Source organism: Hemibagrus wyckioides, linkage group LG16, assembly GCF_019097595.1.
Source record: "Hemibagrus wyckioides isolate EC202008001 linkage group LG16, SWU_Hwy_1.0, whole genome shotgun sequence".
Taxonomy (NCBI): Eukaryota; Metazoa; Chordata; class Actinopteri; order Siluriformes; family Bagridae; genus Hemibagrus; species Hemibagrus wyckioides.
The window spans coordinates 1,340,138-1,364,796 of NC_080725.1; the positions used below are offsets into that span (position 1 = coordinate 1,340,138).

At 41.6% G+C, this 24,659-nt stretch overlaps 1 protein-coding gene across 3 annotated transcripts in view; it reads right to left on the reverse strand.

Annotated features, from left to right (window-relative positions):
• LOC131366782 (roundabout homolog 1-like) overlaps window positions 1–24,659 on the reverse strand; it is a 192,397-nt gene that overhangs the window by 16,475 nt on the left and 151,263 nt on the right. For 2 of the 3 annotated variants that reach the window (XM_058411537.1, XM_058411539.1), the window contains 15 exons: window positions 19,627–19,747; window positions 18,061–18,199; window positions 17,598–17,725; window positions 13,178–13,186; window positions 12,757–12,881; window positions 11,505–11,676; window positions 9,965–10,170; window positions 9,595–9,676; window positions 9,221–9,386; window positions 8,407–8,573; window positions 8,199–8,320; window positions 5,655–5,889; window positions 3,158–3,279; window positions 2,761–2,932; window positions 1,586–1,783 (listed from right to left, as the gene is read on the reverse strand). In XM_058411537.1, the coding sequence (XP_058267520.1) occupies window positions 1,586–1,783; window positions 2,761–2,932; window positions 3,158–3,279; window positions 5,655–5,889; window positions 8,199–8,320; window positions 8,407–8,573; window positions 9,221–9,386; window positions 9,595–9,676; window positions 9,965–10,170; window positions 11,505–11,676; window positions 12,757–12,881; window positions 13,178–13,186; window positions 17,598–17,725; window positions 18,061–18,199; window positions 19,627–19,747 (2,164 nt within the window). The remainder of the gene's footprint in view (window positions 1–1,585; window positions 1,784–2,760; window positions 2,933–3,157; window positions 3,280–5,654; window positions 5,890–8,198; window positions 8,321–8,406; window positions 8,574–9,220; window positions 9,387–9,594; window positions 9,677–9,964; window positions 10,171–11,504; window positions 11,677–12,756; window positions 12,882–13,177; window positions 13,187–17,597; window positions 17,726–18,060; window positions 18,200–19,626; window positions 19,748–24,659) is intronic. The other variant, XM_058411538.1, reaches the window with a different exon arrangement.

Below are 24,659 nucleotides of genomic sequence, written 5' to 3' on the forward strand. Positions count from 1 at the left end.
CCTTCATCCATCCATCAATCCCTTCACCCATCAATCCATCCAGCAATCCCTCCATCCATCCATCCATCCATCCATCCCTACTTCTACTACAAGAGCAGAGTAATAACAACCACACACACTCTCTCTCTCTCTCTCTCTAACACACACACACAAACTTTCTCTCTCTTCCCCTCTCTTTCACACACACACACACACACTCTCTCTCTCTCTCTCTAACACACACACACAAACTCTCTCTCTCTTTCACACACACACACACACAAACTTTCTCTCTCTCCCCCTCTCTTTCACACACACACACACACACACACTTTCTCTCTCTCTCTCTTTCACACACACACACACTTTGTCTCTCTCTTTCACACACACACACACACACACACACACACCCCTTCCAAATGTCAGCTTGTGAATGTCAGCAGCGTCTCTGACGTGCTATTCCTCTGATTTTCAGGCTTTTTTTTTGAGCTCCGCTGGAAAGATTACCTGAACACTTTTCCCCCTACTTTTTCACCATGTTATCAGTCGAGCTGCTTTTCCCGATTCCAGGATGAAAGCAGATGACAGCAGCCGCACCAGATAGCACCGGAGAAGCAGCAAAATGCAAACCGTGATCGAATGAAAGAAATTAAATTACTATGGTGAGGACAAATGCAGCGTGATCTGCTTTCAGACAGAGACGTACACATTTTTCTAAGCGTGCAGCCATTTCATGTTTCGAGATTTTTTTTTTTTTTTGCTGTTTGGAAGAAAAAAAAGCCTCTTTACTAGTGCTATTTTTCTCCGTCTCATTTGCACAGTGGGATGAACAGCCACTGCTGATGTATCATGCCATTCCACAGACTTGTGTGAACAGTCAGAGCTACAATTACTTTCTCCATCTGCTGTGCTGCTAAATCAGGCTGTAGAAGTGAGAACAGGAAGTGACACGGAGATGATGCAAGCGTTTGAAATACACACTAATTACGTCGCACTGTAATCATATGTAATAGTTGATTTTCACTGCCAATGATTGTAGACTTTAAATCACTGTCTGTTGTCGGATTATTGTATATTGGCACACATTTAAGTACACTTTATTGCATATTTTATATTGTCTGAATTGTGTTCCTCGTTGTTGACTCCAGCATCCAAACAAATCCCTTGTTTCAGTTTCTAACACTGATTCTGTTAATGATTCTGTCTGTTTGGGATACTGATTCTACATCGAGTGAGTACTGGATATGAATACTGACCAAGAGTACTGTTTATCAGAGAGCTATAATGACCTTAACACAACAATGTAGACGTTTTAGGATTTAGGGGTCAAGCCGAAAAAGTTCACTTTGCTTCTGAAATAATTTTTAAAATTTCTTTCTGTTTCTATACTTTGCCGTAAAGCTGCTTTGAGACAATGTCCATTATTAAAAGTGCTACACAACTGAACTGAATCGATATATTCTGCACTGTAACAGCAATAAGATCATCAACATAAGAAACACGCCTTTCTGATTCAGTTTCTGACACTGATTCTGATATTGCACTATAACAGTACACCCTAATTTGAATATTTACAGCAATAAGATAATCAGCGTGAGACACGCACCTTTCCGAATGCCAGCGTAGCTGCTGCTCAGGCCGCTCCTCTTCTTCCGGTGCCTGTAGAGCCACACGCTGAAGACCATGAGCACGACCCAGCAGGTGGCGCCGATGCCTGCGATGAAAGCAGGCTGCTTCACCACATCAGAGATATTGGAAAAAGTGTCCTGGTCATCGAAACTGTCCCACACCTGGCCAGATGAGTCTGCAAAATGGCATGTCGATAGCGAACACTTATGAGAACCTTTAATATGAATACTTATCTAAGATACAAAGTGTTTCCACTCACAGCCTCGAAAATACAAGTGATTAAACACACCAGATAAAAGAGCCGATAAATACATAATGGCACCTCAGTATTAAGTGCTTCGAGGTAAAAACACTCAAGTGTGTTCTAGTTTGATAGTGTGTGTGTGTGTGTGTGTGTGTGTGTTAGTTGCATAACCTACAAAAGAACTGATAAGCAAGGCTAGAATTATTTGAGACTTGATTAAAATTGCAGGAAGTGTTCTAAGTGCCATAATAATTATTTATTTATTTTTGGTAAAGACCTCAGAACAGCAAAGCAACAGTGCATAACTACATAACACAAACTACACAGCCAGAGTAATGTGCAATGCTTACACACTACACATTACACACTTTTCCTTGTTACGGCGCATTGCATAAACATTCACACCCCTCCCTTACACTTTTCCACATTGTCCTAAAACTGGACCTGAAATGACTTCATTGGGATTTTTATCTTTAAATTTGCAGAATATAAAATGTCCATGACACATGAGGCATACACATTCACTACCACGATTCATGGGTTTGTTGCGTGAAGTTTAAACTTTTCTGTAGGATCATGGCATATAATCCAGATTATAACATTACAACATGTAGAAAGGGGGGCAAATACTTATGCAAAGCATTGAAGGGGATCATCATAAGACAACTGCTGACCTGATAATGATTGGGAAGTGGGCTATTCTCAGCATAGCACGGACACTGATATGGTGCTTACAAGGTAGTGTAGTGTTTGTGTGTAGCGGAGACACAAACAGCTAATAAACCAGTGACTCACCAGTATGAACCAGTATGATTCCTAAACTTTCTCAAAGAAATAATTGGTATAGAATTTTTGCTGTAGACTGCACTTAAGAAACAAAGACATAAATCATAATAATGTAATCTAACCCAGCTGAAAGAAGGTGACATCACTCTTGACCCCTGGTCCAGCTCCGTTGCTGGCAGCGACCTCCACGCTGTAGCGAATGCCCGGCGACAGACTGGGGATGACGACGGAAAAAGTGGAGCCGTCAACGGTACGGTTGACATGGTATCGACTCTCATTGCCCAGGCACCAAATCTAGAGCGGGATCAGAAAGTGGAAAATATTTAGCCATGATTATTATTAGAATGAATAAAACATTACTAAGTAATCCACGCATTTCCTTTTAAAGCGACACTTGATCAGTTTTGCCACTAGGGGTCTGTATATCGCTTCGGTTGCACTGGATCACTTCCTATACTCCCATTAACTACACTGTATAGCACCCTCTGTGGTCTGAGAGCAGGCATGTCCTGGTGTTACCTTGTACTCCTGCACCACTCCGTTCTGCTCCTCCTCTGGAGGCGGTTGCCAGGCGACCAGGATGGCTGTCCCGTTGGTGTCGCTCTTGGTGATGGTGACGCCACGTGGTGCGCCACTGGGAGCTGCGATGATGAAAAAATATTCAGTTAAAACTAATGACAGCCAACTTATATTTCTTATTCCATTCCATTTGGCCCTAGATTCCAGGTTATTGCATCAGATGGACCAGCAGACCTGAAGATACAAGCCTGCCGTTTCCTTTTCCTAGCTACATTGGATATAAAGATTTTCTGATATAAAAAAAATAAAAATAAAACCAAGATCAATCATGTCAGACATTTTCCAGCCTATGATAAAGAACTTACAATAAACTAGCTGCATAAGAATAAACCTAAACTAATACACTGTTAAAGCCGTTCTGCTTTTATCCCAACACTCAGCCTTTCAGCACGATGAACATCTTCACATGGCAATATCCCAATCTTGCATGTAAAAAAAAAAAAAAAAAAAAAAATCCTTTGTGGATTTGGAGGTCTGCTTTGGGTTACTGTCATGCTGAAAGGTAGAAATCTTCACTTTATTAGCACACACCTAAAATTGGTTAGCATTTGTGGCTAGTCATGATTCGTAGCACCTGGATAAAAGCGTGAGTTTTGAAGAAAAGCAGCTTCTTTTGATTCCCTCCTTCCTTCCCTCCCTCCCTCCCTCCATCCACCCACTTATCCTTCCTTCCTTTTGCACCAAAAATCACTTTTAGAATTCTGAAATTATTATACCATTTGGAATTGGTCTCATCAGACCGTAACATATTTTGCCACATTATTTGGGGTGATTTAGTTGGATGTGAGAAAAGCCTTCCATCTAGCTACCCTACCCTGTAGCCATGTATCATGTGAAGAATATAAGTGAGTGTTGTCACACGCAGAGAGGAACCAGTACTTGTCAGATTTTCCTGCAGCTCCTGTAATCTTGCTGTAGGTCATGTGGTCTTGTGTCTCCCTGCTAAATGTTTGTCTTGTCGTACATTTTAACCTGCTCTTGAAGATGTCACTGTGCCTTCTCTATTTGTTGATGATGATGTATCCATTGGTACATCTAATGTTTGGGAAATCCTTTTACACCCCTCTCCAGTGAGACACTGTGCATACTTTATAAGCTCTTTGCAGACCATGACTTCAGAAGCTGAATGAAAGCAAGAAGATGTGAAGAAAATCCTACAGAAATAGTTGTAGATCTTTATTTCGGGGGGTTAATCGGGATCATTTCACTGATGACGGCTGTATGATCGTTACTTTAATCTATGAGATCGAATGTGATTGGTTCATTTCGAACACAGCCACACCCCCAATTATGAGAGGTTGTGCACACTTACATAACTAAAAATGTTTCTGATTTTTTTGTTTTTGTCATTTCACACTGAAGATGAAAAAAAGTTCAGACATGATTTATTTTAGTTAAAGAACAAAAACCTGCCTGTTTAACGGGGCTGTGTAAACTCTTTTATAACCATATATTGTCATGACTGCAGACATGTGACCCAAAATTGATGGTGGTATGTTCAGGGCACATTTGCTATTAGTTTCTTTTACATAATGAGCTTCTGCTCTCCTTCACTTACAGCGAAACTCCTGAAAGTCTACATGCAGAGTTTTTGATTGCTTGAGTCAAGAATTTAATTTGCTTGACTGTGTGTCTGTATGTACAGTGTGTGTGTGTGTGTGTGTGTGAGAGAGAGAGAGAGAGAGAGAGAGAGAGAAAATAACAGGCTTGAATACTGCACTTACACAGTCTCTACACTTAACTGCAGACATTCTTGGCCTTAAGGGTCATATAAACCCACAAACGGTGAGGTGAAGTACAAATATGTATCTTTGACATCAGAAAATGTCTGGAGGAGCTCAATTTGCTGCTTATTCTTCTGGAGAATTAGAGAATTAGAGAATTAATTAGAAAGTTGCAGGGCACGAGGCTGAGGAGTGTAATTAGAACGAGTCAGTTTGCCTTCAGGCTAATCAGCTTCACCACTTTGTTCTTAAATATAATTCAGACTGCAGGGATGCCAGTGGGCTAAGGCAAGGCCTAGCTGGAAGAACTCGCAAAACAATCAGCTACACAATTTGTACTTTAGACAGCTGAAATCCCTGGCACAATGTAATATATTCACTATAAGAATTTCCAAACAACTGTGGTTTATTAGAACACGCACGAAGAAATTTACTGAGTAACAGCGTCTCATTTGGTCCTTCAGTGACCTCTGCGCTAGCCTCATTAGTGATATCATCACAATATGCATCATCCGCATTTCTCGTTTATTACAGAAGGCATCTCCGCTGCTGCTGATAACACACGAGCTGGAATAATGATGAGGAGTCTAATCTAGCCAGTTAGTGGTGTGTAAATAACAAACGCAATGCATGATGAGTGAGAAATGATTGTTAGAAAATTGACTTTGCGGAGTTCTTTCACAAAGGACTCGTCTGATCATCACTGCACTCACCCTCCTCCAGCGTCCTGACCACCTTCACCTCGCTGTCAGCTCCTTGGAACTCGTCAAAGAACGGACGCACTTTAAACTCGTAAGTGACGCCCTTCTTAAGCTGAGGTACAATGGCGCTGTCCTCGCCAGGAGTGCGTACTTCAAACACTCCCCACTGACCACGAGGCTCGCCGGACTCTGACGATGGCCGATACATGACCTTGTAGCCCTGAATGTACTGAGACTGCTGCTCCACCTAGAGGACGGGAAGAGAACAGCACACATACTGTAGAGTCACTGGATATGATCATGGATGATTTTAATAATATAAAATAGTATAACACCAATGTTACGATTTATTCAATGTCAGATTTCACATCATAGGGACATACACTGACCAGGCATAACATTATGCCCTTTTGCAGCCAAAACAGCCCTGACCCGTCCTGCACTGTGTATTCTGGTATGACCCATGACCCTGTCACTGGTTCACCACTGTTCCTTCCTTGGACCACTTTTGATAGATACTGACCACTGCAGACCGGAACACCCCACAAGAGCTGCAGTTTTGGAGATGCTCTGATCCAGTGGTCTAGCCATCACAATTTGGTCCTTCATCAAACTCCCTCAAATCCTTACACTTGTCCATTTTTCCTGCTTCTAACATCAACTTTGAGGACAAAATGTTGACTTGCTGCCGAATATATCCCACCCACTAACAGGTGCCATGATGAGGAGATACCCAGACTTGTTCACTTCACTTGGCCTCACAGTGTTATGGGTGATGTTATGGTGAATCTAAAGATCAGGTATGTGAGAATTGAATGCCAGTATTGTGGTTTGAACAACTGCATAGGATCTGCACCAAAAATATGTGTGTCAAAGTTACCCAAGATTCTGACCTCACATTTAAGAGCATTTTTCATCTTGAGAACTGAGCAGAATTAAATCAAGCTCCACCGCTCAAAATCACAGTAAAATATATGCTTTAGTCTATACTTGCTAAAAAATTGAATATTAAATACATTAATTACACTTGTTTAACATAGCTCTGAAGACGTGGAAATCTGCATAAATATTGATGAAACTAAATCACCGACTAAATAAGATGACTTCAGCGAGTGCAATAAGCCCTTATTAAAAAGTTTTTATTTATGACTCATTTGTTGATTCTGGTCTGAAGCCTGTTCTCACAGACCTATGCTAGGATCCTGTCCAGAAGGGCATAATTATAAGCCACATGCGCATGCAAACAGCAATCTCAGCCCTGATAAATAACATGGCCTTGAGCTGCTATGGGCTGGCGGCTCGCAAAGAGAGGATTATCCTGTAGTCAACGAGGGTACATGCATGTGGAAGAGCTCAGACAGAGTCCCATTGCCCCTCCTCAATGTGAAACCACAGCATGAGATCACTATCACCAACAGCTCCCGATTCCTCTCACACTGCGACTGGTTAGCGTACCGCCACGGTGCACGTTCAGCACTCCCAGCACTCCCAGCACATTCAAGGAGGAGAGGGCAAGCAGTGTGACAGGCTTCCATTCAGGGAGTTGCAAGGTGGTATGCGGTTATTGGTTCTCATCTGTATCCAGCTGTTTCAGCTCAACAGGGGTAGAAAGAACGCTAAAGCAGCCGATCCTGCTTTGTGCAATCTGAAACCGTTTGAAGAAACCCGCAGTCCCTTCTGTGGAGCTTTGGAACAAAACCACGGTCATATATTATCAACAGAACGCACTACTGGCTAATGAGAAGGGAAGCTTCCTTTCCTTTTAAACATCCAAAAAAAAGGCCCAGACAGATTTCACAAGGGGTTGGCCACTCCCCCTCTCTGGCACTGCTAAACTATTTACATTCTGTGTCCGTGTTTGGAACGGCCGCTCTGACGTATGTTTATGTCAGCTCATTCATCATGATGAACTCGTGTCCGTGGGCCATGGAAAGGCTGACAGGCAGCGAAGCGGAGGGCGCTTGAGAATGTTTAAACAAACTCTCCCGCTTGCGTTGATAAAAACTCATTTTGTCAGCACAGGTGGTCCCAACTAGGCCACAAGTGCCTGTGCTTTAAGAGGACCTGCAATGAGCTGGACGTAAAGCACTAGCCGTTACATTAATACTGCTGAACACAGTGGATGTGACTAACACGGTCCATAATAACAAAGCACGGGGTGTTGCTGACAGGCTTTTGGGTTAATAGGGATGTTTACATGTATAAGAAGAGAACTGGCAGAGAAGAGAAACAGAGCCTCATGAGAGGTACAATATTTTAAGAATTCGCCCTGCGGTTGGTATCTCAATCTCGTCAATGCCACAGCCATCCGAGGACAGAGAATACTTGGCCTTCTGTCAGGGTGGAAAGGATGACCTTCCTGTTTCATAACAATCAGAGAGACACTCGCCAATCAAGGGCATGTTAGCATGTCATGTATACAGAACAGTGTGTTCATTCTCCACACTGGTAGCTGTCAGGCTTCACGGGAGGTACATATATATAATTCATGCTCACAAAAGCATGCTAAACTGAACTATGAGAAGATTTGTGAATGGAAATTTTGAAGTCACTCACCGTCCACTGCACCCTGACTGAGGAGGATGACAGGATGGTGGGATTGTGCAGGTGAACCACAACATCCCCCAGTTCCTTCTGGATCTGTCGGTGGTCCACTCCCTGTATGGTGGGAGGAGTATCTGCAGAAATAAAAAATAATGAATACGAATAATTAAATCTATGCAGAGTAGACAAAAAAGTCTATGGAAAAATGACAGACACTCACCTTGTGTTCGTATGGCATCGGTTATAGGACTGGGGTCACTCAAACCGTAAGCATTGGCTGCCCTCACCAGGAAAAGATACACTGCGCTAGGCTTCAGACCCTTCAGCATGAATGATTCAGTCTTCACATGGTCAGCAAGAGTCACCCAGCTACTCCCAGATGCATGGCTATAATTACAGTGTGGAAGAGTACATTTCAGTTTATACCATCATGCTCCCAGTATACATGTACACAGTGTTTCTAAGGCCAGGGTGCAGCAAGCGAGATATTATCACAGATCTATACACACTTCATTTCCAATTCCAGCAACAGCAGCAATCAACCAGTGACATTTGAATTGAGATTTTATCAATTTTCTGCAAAGCAGTTTTCACCAGATAAAGAAGCAAATGCAAATTACTGGCTCCAGTAAACTACCATTTAACAGTGTTTGGTACAGAAAATAAATGATAAACCCATAGCAACAGCCTTACATTTCCATGGGTTTTTATACCAATATGAATACATATAATGTAAATACGACCAATATAACTGTATATATTTTGGTCCCTACAATTGTATATTAGAATTTAACAAAAGTAGGACACCTCCACTGTGACTTGTTGCTATAACACACAAAATACTATAATAAACACGATACAGTGACAAATATGTATCTATACGATGCTGAAAATAATTTGACTGTAAAAGATAAAAAAAAAACAGAAATTTCATATTACAGTCAGATGATCAGAATCTCAGGCGCTCTCATAACCACTATCATTGGTGCCTTCATTCAAGTAGAAAAACAGAAGTCTATTGCTATTCTATTCACCTAAAGGCCTCGATGACATAAGATGTGGGTGTGGCTCCATTTGCGTTGGCCTTCCATGTCAGCGTGACAGAGGTGCGAGTAACATCGGTCACCTCGGGTTTGGACGGAGCGCTAGGGATCAGGTTTGGGTCTGTGGGTCGGCCAGGCTGGACCGCCACTCCAAACTCTGAAAAAAGCAAATCACACACATCTCAATTTCATTCCTAACACACTCAGAATCAGACAGTAGATTTCTGCTTTGTCCTGGGAGATCATCGGTTACTTTACAAGAAAGCAAAGCTTTCATGTTTCAATGTTCAACTCCACTACCACAAATACCAAAACAAATGCTTCACATCAGCTCAGTGAGTACACTATTAGGAGATAAAGATTACCTTCCACAGCCAGGTATGCTTTCCAGGATGCCTCTCCGCTTGGACTGGTGGACACGCAAGTGTACATTCCTGTATCACTGAGCTGTGAGTCACAAACACACACACACACACTGTGAAATCAAGTGCTTCTGTACAGAAGAGGATTTTACACCCAAATCCACTTCAGCAGAGTGAAGAGACAATAGTAATTGCAGAGGAAAAGAGGTTGTGTCAGCTTGGCTATTAGAGGCAATTTTGCAGATTGCTATGAAAGAGAAGTAGTTGTTAAATTGAGTTCAGGAAGGTCTTTGTAAATGGAATGCCGTCTGTAAGTACATCATGTGTTGTGGTATTAGTGACCGTGCGATAAAATTAAAGTATATCGTCTTACCTTGGCATAGCGTATCTGCAGGGCTCCGGTGTCCAGCTGGGAGATGCGTGAGTCGTGGGTGGACACAAGCACCCCGTCCTTCCTCCAGAGCACCGTCGGAGCAGGAGTTCCCGTTGTTATGCAATTCAGCAATACCGTCCCATCTACAGCTATGGTCTGGTTCTCTGGGCCTTGTCGAATCACCGGTGGAGGCCGATCGGAAACCACTGTTGAGCAAAGAATGAGAAAAACATGAAGATAATGAGGAAAACAGAAGAAATGTGGTGAGGTAAATAAGATGTGCTGAGGAAAAGGGCAAAATTAGATTTCTGAAAACCCTCCAGCATCTGGCTAATCATTGGGCTGGCCTTCACCAAATAACGTCAGAACAACTAATAAAAAAAAATCTCATTTAGACACCAGGCTTTTACTTTCCCTATATCACTGAGGGAAGGAAAAAAAACACATTATGACTCAAAGGCGGTGGTATATCGGGGAGCGGAGGGGATGAGGGGTGGGTCACACCTGAAAAATAGCCCCAGGCAGAGACTGGTGATTATTAACATAGACTGGGAGAAGAAAAAGCATGGGGGAAGGGAGGAGGACGCATACAAGCGCTGAGTGCTTGGCTAGATTCAATCAAATACACTCCATCCTTGTTTCATTTCCATTAAGTGTAATTGAGTGTACACCGAGTATGGGAGTTCCATTTTGTGCCTGCCGATGTCGGTGCGGCAAACGAGAGAACATTAAAATTACCATATCATTACCCACAGTCCAAAAAGCATGCAGAATCGGTGCTTCTTCTGCCACCTAGACAAGCTCTGCCTGGTACCACCCTGGGCAATTATCTTCATTAAACTAATGTATATACATCGTCTGGACACTTACACAGTCTGTTTTGATGCTGGTTATGCAGGTGTAATTACTTTTACAGACCTTCAAGGGTTTTTAATTTAGCTTTTAAAATAAGTGTTGTGATAACAGTCGACAACCAGGAAAGACAGGGGTCAGCTGGGTATCTGGCTTCGAACCAAAAAATGACCGTGGGTGTTTTTATTTTTTTTATTTTGTGTGTCTGAAAGAGTGTATCGGTAAGAGGAAACCAAAGACAAGGACAGTGGGACAGTGACAGTCTTTGTGTATCCAGTTGCCATGGAAACAGAGTATTTTTAAATCAGTAGGCCTGAGCCTTATGGATGGCTTATGTTTACTCCAAAAAACATTAGAAGGCAAGGGAAATTCAGCATGAACTAAAAAAACTAAAAAATCTTAAGAATAAAACCCACAGAACATTCAGTAGGCAAAAACTCGACCATTCTCATAACTCTGAATAGATAATCAAATCATTTCCAAAGCCATGGATATGCAGGCGTTTATTTGCATCACCAAATCGCAATGGTGAGGGAGAATGCACACACACACACACACACACACACAAATTCTTCACTGCTGGGAAAAAGGTACTGTTTCTGTCCCCATTGTCTTAATTACATTTCTTATCAGCAGTAACTTCAGTCTGTGTGTGTGTGTGTGTGTGTGTGTATAGACTTTCCCTCACCGTCTGTAACCTCCAGCAGGGCCTTGGTGATGACGCTGCCGGCGATGTTGAGTGCCTGACAGCTGTAGTGTCCTCCATCGGCACGTTGCACGTCTGTAATGGTGAGATCGCCCGTCTGAGAGACGGAGAAACGGCTGGAGGGCTGCGGAGGCTGGTAGGAGAACAGAAGGTTCTGCCAGTGCAAGAACAAGGGGGTGGAGAGAAGACAGAAACATATTTAAAGCTTCAAGTCACTTTTGAACTCTAAATAAAACAATCTCAGATTTAACCATTTCAGTAGAATTTATTTTATGCCCCCATTTTATTTTATTTTTCTGGAATATCTGGAGAGCAAGACCTCTTGTGTCATAAAATATAAGAGCCAATCAGATTCCAATATGCAAATGAATCCATGCAAGAGCAGTTTACACGTGGTAGAAAGTGGGGGTTGTTTTTCAATTTGCATTTCTTTTGAAGCGTAACATTTCAAGAGCTTCTGTGTCTTTTTCTACCTGATTAGATTTTCTCCATATCAAGCAGAAGGACCATATTAAATCCTTTAACATTCATTTAACACAAGTGAGAAAAAAACAGCATGCAATACAATAAATTGTATTATATGAAATAATACATATCAAGCAGATGAAGCAATTTGTCTGGCTTTAAATAAAGTAATTTGTAGTTAATTTTTTGAATAAATCAAGGAAAAGGATTTTTAAGAATTTTATTACAATTTATACCAACCAGGCATAACATTATGGCCACCTGCCTAATATTGTGTTGGTCCCCCTGTTGCTGCCAGAACAGCCCTGACCCGTCCTGCACTGTGTATTCTGACCCCTTTCTATCAGAACCAGCATTAACTTCTTCAGCAATTTGATCAACAGTAGCTCGTCTGTTGGATCGGATCACACGGTCCAGCCTTCTCTCCCCACGTCCATCAATGAGCCTTGACCGCCCATGACCCTATCACCGGTTCACCACTGTTCCTTCCTTGTACCACTTTTGATAGATACTGACCACTGCAGACCGGGAACACCCCACAAGAGCTGCAGTTTTGGAGATGCTCTGATCCAGTGGTCTAGCCATCACAATTTGGCCCTTCATCAAACTCGCTCAAATCCTTACACGTTGACTTGCTGCCTAATATATCCCACCCACTAACAGGTGCCATGATGAGGAGATACTCAGTCTTATTCACTTCACCTCTCACTGCTCACAGTGTTATACCTGATTTGTGTATATGATGATGGTGAGGGTAAATCTCTCTTACCTGGCTGCCCTCTCTCTGCCAAAATATGGCCGGTTGTGGGTTTCCCATCGCCTCACACTGAAAAGTGACCGTTCGGCCCACACCCACCACCTGGTTCCGTGGCCGAACGACAAACGTAGGGGGCACTACACAACACAACACAAAGTGATGTTAATAACAAACCATTTACCATTTAAAAGAGGCTAGGATGGTTTGTAAGATACTGTAATGAAATTAAATGAAAGTATAACATCAGATCACAAATTAGAAGAAAAATCTCTTTTTACCTTTGTTTATTCAGATACATTTTTTGATTTACCCATGAGCTGTTTCTGCTCAGTGACATATTATGGATGATGGAAGATGATGATGGGATTATGATGGGAATGGACCAGTTCTTGTCACTAGCTCTAGAGTAGATGAGTAGAGGATGATAACTTACCAGACATAACTAAAAGAGAAAAAAGAAATAAAATAAATTTAAAAAAAATACACAGGTTATAAAAATACACAGGTTATAAAAATACACAGGTTATAAAAATACACAGGGTGTATCAGATATTATGAATTATGAGACATGTCATGGAAATTTATAGTGAATACAGCAATGTTTATAAAACAGACACACATTTATACATTTATACACAAGGTCTTGTGTAAGGAAACAAAGAACTGATTAAAAGACAAAATATCTGAACAAAATATCTGAATATCTGAGCACAAATCATTATTTTATTGATTTAAATTTATTTAATCCTGGACAGGGTTATAGTGGATCTGGAGTCTATGCAGGTACACAGCCTGGATGTGTCCACTTCAATGCACACAAACACCCTCTCTCTCTCTCCCTCTCTCTCTCTCTCTCCCTCTCTCTCTCTCTCTCTCATATTTGCAACTTAGTTTAGCCAATGCACCTCCTGGCATGTTTTGAGAAATGGGAGAGCACCAAAGAACCCCAAAGGATCCCAGAAAACCCCAAGTTCACACAGGGATACCTGGAACCCTGGACCTGTGATGCACCAATGCACCACCATGGCACCCAGTACTTACTTTACATTCCGTATTATAAATTAAAAAAATAAAGCATTTGTTCTACTTAGTTTTGAGTTGAACTCCTTGAAATTCAAAGTAGTTTTACTTCAGTGTTCAGATATTCACATTTATTTTTCAGTGTTCAATAATTTATTTGTCATGCACCACTCAGCACACACACTCTCTCTCCATAAATAACACCAAGGACGTTAAAATCACGTTCCACGAGCCATCCAAACAGACACTGACCGGTGCTACTGCACATGCTCGGCATGGGCAATGACTCTTTAACTATCCTGCATCTCTGGAATGTTCCTACGTGTGAAACCTCGACGTCTCGACTGCACAAACAGCCCTAGTGATGTCGTGTGATTGTAGGGGTGACAGATCAAGAGCGAGATCTTTGTTGTTGTTGGCCTGAAACGAGGTCCTCGACTCCGGTCCTCCCTATGTGGATGTGTTCTTAAAATGAACCATTTGATTAATATGTGAACAGCAGACATCAAACGATTCAATGCTGGGCTCCCATTGTGCAGTGCAGCAGGAAAGCGGACATTCCATTACTCGCTCCAAGCCTTATTAGTTCTGCAATTAGTCAAGAGGGTGTCGTAGGCCAGGCTACTGTCATAGCCTGAAATAATGTATGATTAAGAAATAAAGTGTATACAGTCTTTCTACCAAAACAAATGAATTGATTTGACCATTTAGTGGGACATTTTAACAGATGGTAAACTTAGATACGACAAAGAAAACAGACAAGGTGTTACAATGGTGAAATAAGCAAGCAGCCCTTCAGTGGCTCTCCCCCAGTTTATATTGTTCATGCTGCAACTGCAGCATGTGATCCGTGATGTGTAAAGTATGTTTATTGAAGTAAGTGAGGCCCGAGGCATGAATTTCTCTGGCAGCTTTATAGAGCGATCCGGAGGGGGTGCCGGGAGGACAGACGGACGTTTGTCTCGTCTGGCGCACACAGGGTGAAGGTGGCATGGAGGATAAAGGCCTTGTGTCAGAGGGTGGGTGTTAGAGGGAAACCGCAAGACAAGGCACAGGTTGTTCAGCCCCCTATGAGACCCACTGGACCTGTGTTGTGCTGGAAGGTGTGAAAAGCTTTGGCTGGAGCAAGGCTCGAGTTACGACCTCGTCTCACCCTGGGGACGTGTTTGGACAGAGTTATGACACCCGAGCGAGAACATTAAGGTGCAGGCAGAAATTCTGCATGTGAGTAGATGTGTGTTAAATTTCCTTTCCTGTTGGCTAGTTTGTTCACTTTAAAGATACTTTTCCAGCTGAATTAAAAACATTCCCTCTCTCTCTCTCTCTCTCTCTCTCTTTCTCTCTCTCTTTTACTCATGTATGAGCACAGTAAACTGGTTAAAACTAGTCCTAAAACATGAAACTGTCACTAATGTTGTTTTAATGGACCCAAGATTGACAGTGTTGCTCTCTCACCCGGGTCACAAAAATCTCAGCCCAGCAGACTGGAGCACTTTAATCAGAGTGGTGCCTGAAGAATAATTATGGCAGTCATAAAAGACCTGAGAGTTTTTTTTTCTCACACCAGTGAGTGAGGTGATGGAAAACCAGAAAGCAGAAAGGGAACGCGTGCATATTTGAAAGAAAAACATCTGCACTGGTTCTGTGCTGCTCAACGGTGGCTGGTTCGGATTTCCAGCTCTGATTGGCGGCAACCGTGACAGTGGAGGAAAGCCCTCTTTTGACGTCTTCCTGCTCTAATCAGGCTCAGTGGGTGTTTATTTATTTTTTTTTAAGGAAAAAACGTACCCACATATAAATGGTGGTGTCTCTTCAGCTACAGAATCTAATCAAAGTACATGCAAGAACAATTATTCTAACTGCATTACACTGCACCAGCCTTTATATATCATACAGGGAGCAAACCTAATATGAAGTGTGCTAAACAAATGGTAGTCTTTCATTATCAACTTTGCAATGAATTACAGACGATCTCATGCACCCTATATTTAATTATACGAGGACTATAAAATTAAATTCACAGTCAGAGGAGCTTTGAGCTCTCTCTCTTTCTCTAAACACACACAAACACACACACACACACACACACACACCGAGAGACACTGTAATCTTCATCATCTCTAGCTGCATGTATCACTCCAAATGAGATAATCATTGCTGTTTGTCAGACAGCAGTGTTGTTATGTCTGTTTCCTCCAGGCTAGGCTTTCTTCTCCTCGCCCTCGCCCTCATCTTGCTGTCTCTTTCCTCTGTTACCAAGTATCTAAGCGAAGCAGGGGGAAAAATGCACTGAGAGTAAAGCTACAGGGTGTTTGGATGACTTTCCAGCTCATACAATCAGGCTCATTATCCATCTTTCCATCTCTTCTTTCTCTCTATTGCCTTCGCTCTTGCCACTTTGCTGCTTCCCAGGTCTGGAATTAGAGTGTGTAATTGGAAACATGCTATTTCCCCAGCATGGGACTGGGGCTTGTCTTTAATTAGGCCATCCTCCCTCCATGTGTCTTTGGCTGGGTGTCATTGGGGCAGAGGTTTGGAGGAGGTGGAGGAAGAAGAAAAAGAAAGGAGGAGGAGGAGGGGGGTGGGGGTAATAGAAAAGCAGCTCCCGCTCTACAGCTCATTTCCTCTCTTCAAAGAGGAGCTGAGGGCTCTGCTAACGTGTCCCTCTCCTGCCCACGCTCTCCTGGAGGATCACAGGCATGCTGTGATGGTCTTTGCCACTATAACCCACTTCCTGTGACCTCTAGTGACACAGCAAACTGCAACTATGGGTTCAAAGGCTACTGTGGGCTTTCTGAGGATACACAACTTACCAGTTGTGTATCCAGGATGTGGAGAGAGAGCTCTTTTAAAATACAATTAAAATAATTTCTGGACCAGGAAACAACACACACAGCAAAACATCTCTATCTCTGTATCTCTATCTCTCTCTCTATCTCTCTCTCTATCTCTCTCTCTCTCTCTCAATGGGTGTTCCACCAGTACATCCAAGCCAGCATCATCAATCTAGTCATGCTTCTAATAAAGCAGATTTGATAAGGAACATGAATATGGAAAAAATGTTATTAAAATCTGCAGCATGGAGCGCAGCCATGTTCAGCATTACAGGAGGAGCTTCAGGGATGTCTTCCGTTTCATGACAGGCTTCACTTTATGTTTATTGTGTGGGTGAAAATAAGAAATATGGTTAAAATAAAACTAGAGGACATGCCTTCATGTTTAAGCTCAAAATATCACTTCAATATTATTTTTTTATTTTAATCAATTAAGTTTATTCACTATAATGATGGGAGCCAATCATTTCGAAAAGGAGGTAGCATCTCTCTTTCTCTCTCTCTCTCTGTCTCTCTCACACACACACAAAAATGTGAAAATGTTGGTTAAGAGATCCACCAAGACTTCAAGAAAAATTTTGTTTCATCTAAAAATGCCACTTCATGATGCAGATCCTGACTTGTCTTTCCTCCCCTCTTCCACCTACACACTGCTCTCTCAAAAAAGCTCTGGGCTGGTGCTGAGAGATTCGTAGCAAGCACAAAGACAATCCAACGCACCCAAACTTGGCCAGAATTTCTAATCCAACTTGTAAGCTGATTACAAACTACTTATGAAGTCTGTATCAGTTACCCATAAATATGGCTGTGAGGACATGGAGTCATGCAGTGGCAGTGTTATGTCAGAGACTGAGTGATGAGGGAGACAGGCCAAGGAACAGCTGAGCCTTGGTTTATTTTCCCTACCCATGCAGGTTCGGCTCTGCAGCTACCTCCATGTGGTGCAGCAGGTGTGTTGGGGGTTGAGTGGTGTGTGTGTGTGTGTGTGTGTATTCTCACCATGCACAGTCAGCGTTGCAGAAGCCTCAGCCTTGCCCACCATGTTTTCGGCTAGGCAGCTGTAGGAGCCCACGTCAGCCGGAGTTACTCTTCGTAAGCTTAGCGTGTGGTCTTCAAGGATCTCATACCTATGGAAAGAAGGAAGTGTGCTGAAACAAACCGAAACAACAAACAGTTCTTCAAATGCTATACCACATTTTCGTCATCTACCAAAGTTGGTTAACACCCAGTGACGTGTAATTCCCATCTATCACAGACGCTCTGCATGTTTTTGTGCTTTTGTTTCTCACAAAGAGCTTAGGATAATTCGCCATTAAAGCTGAAACAGGCGTGCTCAAGCATAAAAAAAAATGTTCAAGCGTGCAGAACAAGAGCATTAGCACACATTCAAAAGCTGAAATGCCTTCAAGAGAGCTTGACAGGAGCTGGGAGATTCAGGCTGCCCAAGGGAATGATGCCATACCTCCCCTTGGGTAATTCTCCATCCTCTTTCCTCCAGCGGACGGTCGGAAAAGGATCTCCACGGGCCTCACAGCGAAACTCCACACTCTCATCAGCCAGCACCACCACACTGATGGGCCTCCTGGTGAAGCTGGGTCTCTCTGGAAAACACAAACAGAACTGTTTTGTAGTTTGGAAAAGGCAAGTATTATCCTGAACATGAGGAATAGGTGAAAAGTTTGTAAAAAAAACAAACAAAAAAAAACAAATAAAAGTTAGCATTTTATCACTAGCGTTTAATAATATATGATTAAAGAACAAGGAATGATCCAAAGCTGATCTCATCCACCGAATCTCAACACATTTTCATAGCAGAAGAATAAGGGGTATTGTTTTAGCTTATGCAAAATATATTTTGGTAGAAACGTTTCATAAATTCTTAAGACAAAGTCTCAAGTGACAAATTAAATAAATATTTAAAAATAAAAGGTGTCTCTGTAAAATGCTGTAAAAGGCATTTATTATTTTTAATGGCATGGGTTTGATGTGATTGAAAACCTTTGTGTTTTTTGCTCAATATATTTTCCTATCATTAATAACCATTATCGTTATTCTTCATAAATTACACAAATCTGCAAATATTTTATTTCTATTATTAAACTTTATAGACCTGAATAACTAAGTACTGTATGGCTGTTGAACTGGAAAATGGAATGAATGGACTGTACATTTTCCTAATTATTACTGATTGCCAGGAAATAATTAACAATACATATGTACAAAATTAGAAATAAAAAAGGTCATCTCTGACTTTTGCACAGTATCATAGTAATGTTTTGAGACATCGTCAAGTGACCATCATCAAGACTAATGATGTAAGAGAGCTTTAAGTAAACAAGTTCTGTTCTTGTCTCAATATAGTACATGCCACATGCCCTGGATGGTGATTAAGGTGAGAAAATGCTGACGTTTTCATGTAATCCAGCACTTAAGGGAGAGTAAAATATGAAGAACATAACAAAGAATAAATGAAAAATTCACACATTAATCCGTTTAGGGCTTGTCTGCCCACATATTCCCAGGCACTCCTGTGAGCCTCCAATCTGTTGCTTCAATCAGCAGCATTATTCTATTAGCACTAAATGTTTTTACTTGCTTTTCTAATTGTGTGCATGCTGGCTCCAGTCCCAGCTGATCATGTGATAAGGTGTCTAGGCAGACAGGAAGTGCTTTCCGTTAAGGGAGATGGATAAAATGAGAAATGAAGGGGAGGAGACGTGAGGGGACAGTGAGGGTCAGCAGTCTGGGTCCAGATCAAGAGAGCACAGCTGGTCTAGACCTGGACGGGCTAATAGGCCAACACACAGGGATCAAAAGGCTGAGTGAAGACAGAGGGTACTGAGAGGGAACTGAGGAACAGCTGCACAAGCAGGGCCGTTATTATAGAGCTATACCCTTTCAATTTGCCATACAAATGAGAGGAAGCACATCGACTTCTCCACTTAAAAAGATGGTGGTGCTGTCCCACACCACAGCCACGGTGCAGGAAGATTCAGACACAAGAAAAAGAATGCCTGCAGCTGAATACCTAAAACAGTCAGTTCAGCGATCTCACTCTCCCGCTCTCCAACCATGTTGGTTCCCACGCAGATGTATTTCCCAGCATCGCTCTTCCTCGCATTAGTAATCATCAGCTTTCCACCTCGGATCTGAAAAACAAAATGGACAGCATTAAAAAAAGGAGACATTAATTGGAAGTGTTTGAACTACCATTAGCGCTACTACTACTACTACTACTACTACCACCATTACTTCCTACTACTTCCACTACCACCACCACCACCAGCAGTATTACTACCACTACTACTACTACCACCACCACCACCACCACTACTATTACTACCACTACTACTACCACCACCACCACCACTACTATTACTACCACTACTACTACCACCACCACCACCACTACTATTACTACCACTACTACTACCACCACCACCACCACTACTATTACTACCACTACTACCACCACCACCACTACTATTACTACCACTACTACTACCACCACCACCACCACTACTATTACTACCACTACTACTACCACCACCACCACCACTACTATTACTACCACTACTACTACCACCACCACCACCACCACTACTATTACTACCACTACTACTACCACCACCACCACCACTACTATTACTACCACTACTACTACCACCACCACCACCACTACTATTACTACCACTACTACTACTACCACCACCACCACTACTATTACTACCACTACTACTACTACCACCACCACCACTACTATTACTACCACTACTACTACTACCACCACCACCACTACTATTACTACCACTACTACCACCACTACTATTACTACCACTACTACTACTACCACCACCACCACTACTATTACTATTACTACTACTACCACCACCACCACCACTACTATTACTACCACTACTACTACCACCACCACCACCACTACTATTACTACCACTACTACTACTACCACCACCACCACTACTATTACTACCACTACTACTACCACCACCACCACCACTACTATTACTACCACTACTACTACTACCACCACCACCACTACTATTACTACCACTACTACTACTACCACCACCACTACTATTACTACCACTACTACCACCACCACCACCACTACTATTACTACCACTACTACTACCACCACCACCACCACTACTATTACTATTACTACCACTACTACTACCACCACCACCACTACTATTACTACCACTACTACTACCACCACCACCACTACTATTACTACCACTACTACTACCACCACCACCACCACCACTACTATTACTACCACTACTACTACCACCACCACCACCACTACTATTACTACCACTACTACTACCACCACCACCACCACTACTATTACTATTACTATCTGATCAGTAGTCCAACACCACTAAGTTACCACATCCCCACTACTAGTACTATAACCACCACCACTACTATCATTACTACTACTACTACTACTAATAATAATAATAATAAAATGAAGAAGAAGAAGAAGAAGAACAACAACAACTACTACAATAATAAAACAGCAGGAGTGAATGGTGCTTGGCCCCCTGATAATAATACACATATTTTAAACTTTTCAATACTGAAAATAATCCATGAGAACGTACACAACCTAGCAGACAATCACAGAATCCCCACATTATTTGGAAAAAAAGGTTAACAGACAACATTATTAACATCAAGGTAATTGACAAGAAAGAAACAGAAGAGCAAAAGAAAACCAAATTAAAGTTTAGGTAATTGAAATGCCCGAGTCTTAAAATTCATTTTAAAGATAAAAAAAAAAGTGTGTGAAAGTGTGTGCAACTGAATGACTGTTAGGGGATTGTGCTTAATTTGAATTCTAATCAAAATTTAATTAAATGTCTTTCAATTTTGGTAAGAAAAGGATAATGTGGAGTAGAAAGAGAAGTTCCTGAGGTGGCATTTCATTCTTTTTCTTTTTTTATAAACACACCTCTTTTGACAATGTATGATCAATGAACACAAGTAAAGTTGTGTGATTTTAGTGTGGATTTCAACTGCATTAAAAATGCATTTTAATCTGTATTGTTGTCTATTGGCCTCACTGTTTTCTAAATATACTGCAATCAGTATCAGCATTTATAATACTGGTACGGATCAACAGCCTCATTTTGATGATATTGAATATGAAACATTTCCCTGACTGAATTGTAATGTTTCAGCATTATTATTGCTCCATAACAATATATCAAAGAGATGATTTCGACATACCCGTCTCTTTGGTTCTCATATTCAGAGACAGCAGCTTGAGTGCAATGTTTAAAACATCCAAAAATTAGGTTTAAAACTTCATTACACCTCTTGTAAATGAAGTATTGATGCAAATACGCAGCCTGCCAAGAGACGACTGAGCAGACGAGTGTCCAATTATTTACGTTTCCCTGAAACGATCCCCTGAAATTAACCTCGCAGCCGTTATTTAATTTACATTCAAAGTACTGGAAAACAGAGCCAAAATAACAAACACTGGCCAAATCCTAATGAACTTCAATGGAGAGATAAATTGAGGAAAGTATCCGAGGCCCGGTGCCACATAACCAGCGACTGTTCACTTAACAAAAGCACTCTACATTTACAGTAAACCTGGGTTTTCCAGAATGGGCTCCGGGGACTCCATATTTTTGATTTCTCCCAGCTATCAACACACTGGTACCTGGTATTCAGTTTCCTTAAACGCTTTGTTTAGATGTGTTGGGAGGTTGGACAGTGCAGAATTGTAGACCATCTGGACTCCCCAAGGACCAGTTTGGGGGGAAAACTGCAGTATACTAAGCAGTCTGGCAAATTTCAGGCACTACTTTAAATGTTTGAGGCAATAGAAACTGTTGTAACTGACACAGTTAGCTATTTGTCCTCAGTAAAAACCATCCCTCAATGTAAAAGGCAATATTTAACAATAGTTAACAACAGTTTTTTTTGTCCTAAAGCACCAAATTCCAAGAGAACGTCTAGAATGTAAAGTGTTTTTGCATTTGTTTGGATATAATTAACAGCAGTAAAAAAACAGGAGTAGAGAAAGCAGGGGAGGATCTGAAGAACACTCGAGCATGTCCGAAAACAAGTGGAGACCTCATCCCACAGGTCTGAGCTCTTATGAGTGTGAATGTCTGGGAGAGGTTTCAGTCAGAGCTAATCGCCTAGTGTGTAGATTTATAGCAGCTCGCCTGACTGCCCCTCAGGCCAGAGTCGGAGGACGCCTGAGGCCTGACCTCCACGCTCCACGAACTGACACATTCCTCCAGCTCGTAAAAGGCACTTGTGTGCTTTAGTGCAGGCCACAAAGGTGCCCTAGAGGAGGAGAGAGTTTCAAAGACGCTCAGTTCTTTAGTGAAAGCTAGGCTCAGTCCTGCTGGGAGAGAAGGGTTTGAAGTGTCATCGCGTTACCGCTCATTCGACAAGGGCTGGGGCCAGAGTGGTGCTGAGTCGAGAAAGACAGCTCTCAGGTTATATGGGGTTGTGTTAGTGTTTCAAAAATCTGTGTTATGAGAATTACAAGGGGACATCAAACATTACCTGGTGATACTGTGTGAAACAAACAAATGACAATCAACCAATGTAAAAAAAACCTGATTAAATATACATCAGAGAATGAACCGGGACTGTCCGTTCTTTCTCAAACGCTTCATTAATACTTTATTAAGATTATTCTCAGATAGCCATGACTATGAGGACAACAGTCCAGATGAGACGTTGAAGAGAACATCTGGAAGCATCTGGGAACAAAGCACAAACCCTTTGAAGAATAATCGTCTGATGCTGTCACATTCTGGACTCATCAGACCACAAGAGAATGTACAGGACAGAATCAATCATTCCTTCACCTCCTCACCCTTCTTCCTGTCTCTTTCCTTCTGTTACTCTTCTGTAGTTTTTTTTTTTTTTTTCGCTCATTGCTGTCCAAACGTATACTCTGACCATTAAAGGCAGATTGAAACTGTGAGCATACTCATGTCATCTTGGGATTGGGAAAAAATTGAAGTTCATATTAAGATCATCCTTCAGGATTGAACATTCGAGAGGTTTATTTGCCATTTGTACACGTACAGGCAGAACAGGTCTGCATAGGAATTTCTGTGCAAAGCTCTTAGAGGCAGGAGAAGAGATAGAGTACTAAACCAATAGTAATAATAAATAATAAAAAAGAAAGCTGGGAGGCTTTACACACAATAAATACTTTAAAGTATAATAAAAATTCACACTGTATAATAAAAATGCAATAAAATAAGATACAATACGATGTAAACTATGGAGGAATATTGAACATTATGCAGTTCTGCTGCACCGTGTCCTCAGATGCTAGGTGGAAGTGGGAGAAAAGAAAGAAATAAGCTTTCAGATTTTATAATATGAAATGTGTTCAGGTTACACGCAGACATGACCGTAGCAATCTCTTCGGGAAATTCTTCTAATTTCATGAATCTACATCAAATGTGAGATTATATAGACATCATTTAGAGATCTACACTGTTTGCAGGTAATACGGTCAATCTCTGATAATACAGTACATGCCGTCATGTCAGAATGTGAGTCTAAGGCGCTGGGAATTATTTAATATAGCTGTGGAAAGAATATTTATAATATACAGAACGGTCATTTTGGGGAGAAACCAGATTTCAGGTAAAAAAAAGAACAAAAACAAACAACAACAACCATTTGGGTTTTTTCTGGTTACAGCTTTCCCACTGTATTGATATTGTTGGAAAATTGTGAAAGCTTCCAAACCAAGTGAAAAACTGTTCAATGAAAAAAAGCTAAGCCAGCTAGCTGATTATCTCTCTGAGGAAATTAGCTAGCTAGGTATATCTCTGTCTCTTCCTCTTTATCTCTTTTTCAATCCACTTTTTATATGCAATTTGTAGCAAAAGCCTTTAAAACGTGTTTGCTAGTCTGCCGAGAAAGTTGTGTTTAGCAAGATGGGCTAATTTTCTCTCAGAGCGAAATAGCTCGCTAGCTTATTCTCTTTCTTTTCCCTTCTCATTTTTCCACACCAAACTGTTGCAAAAAAAGTTTTTC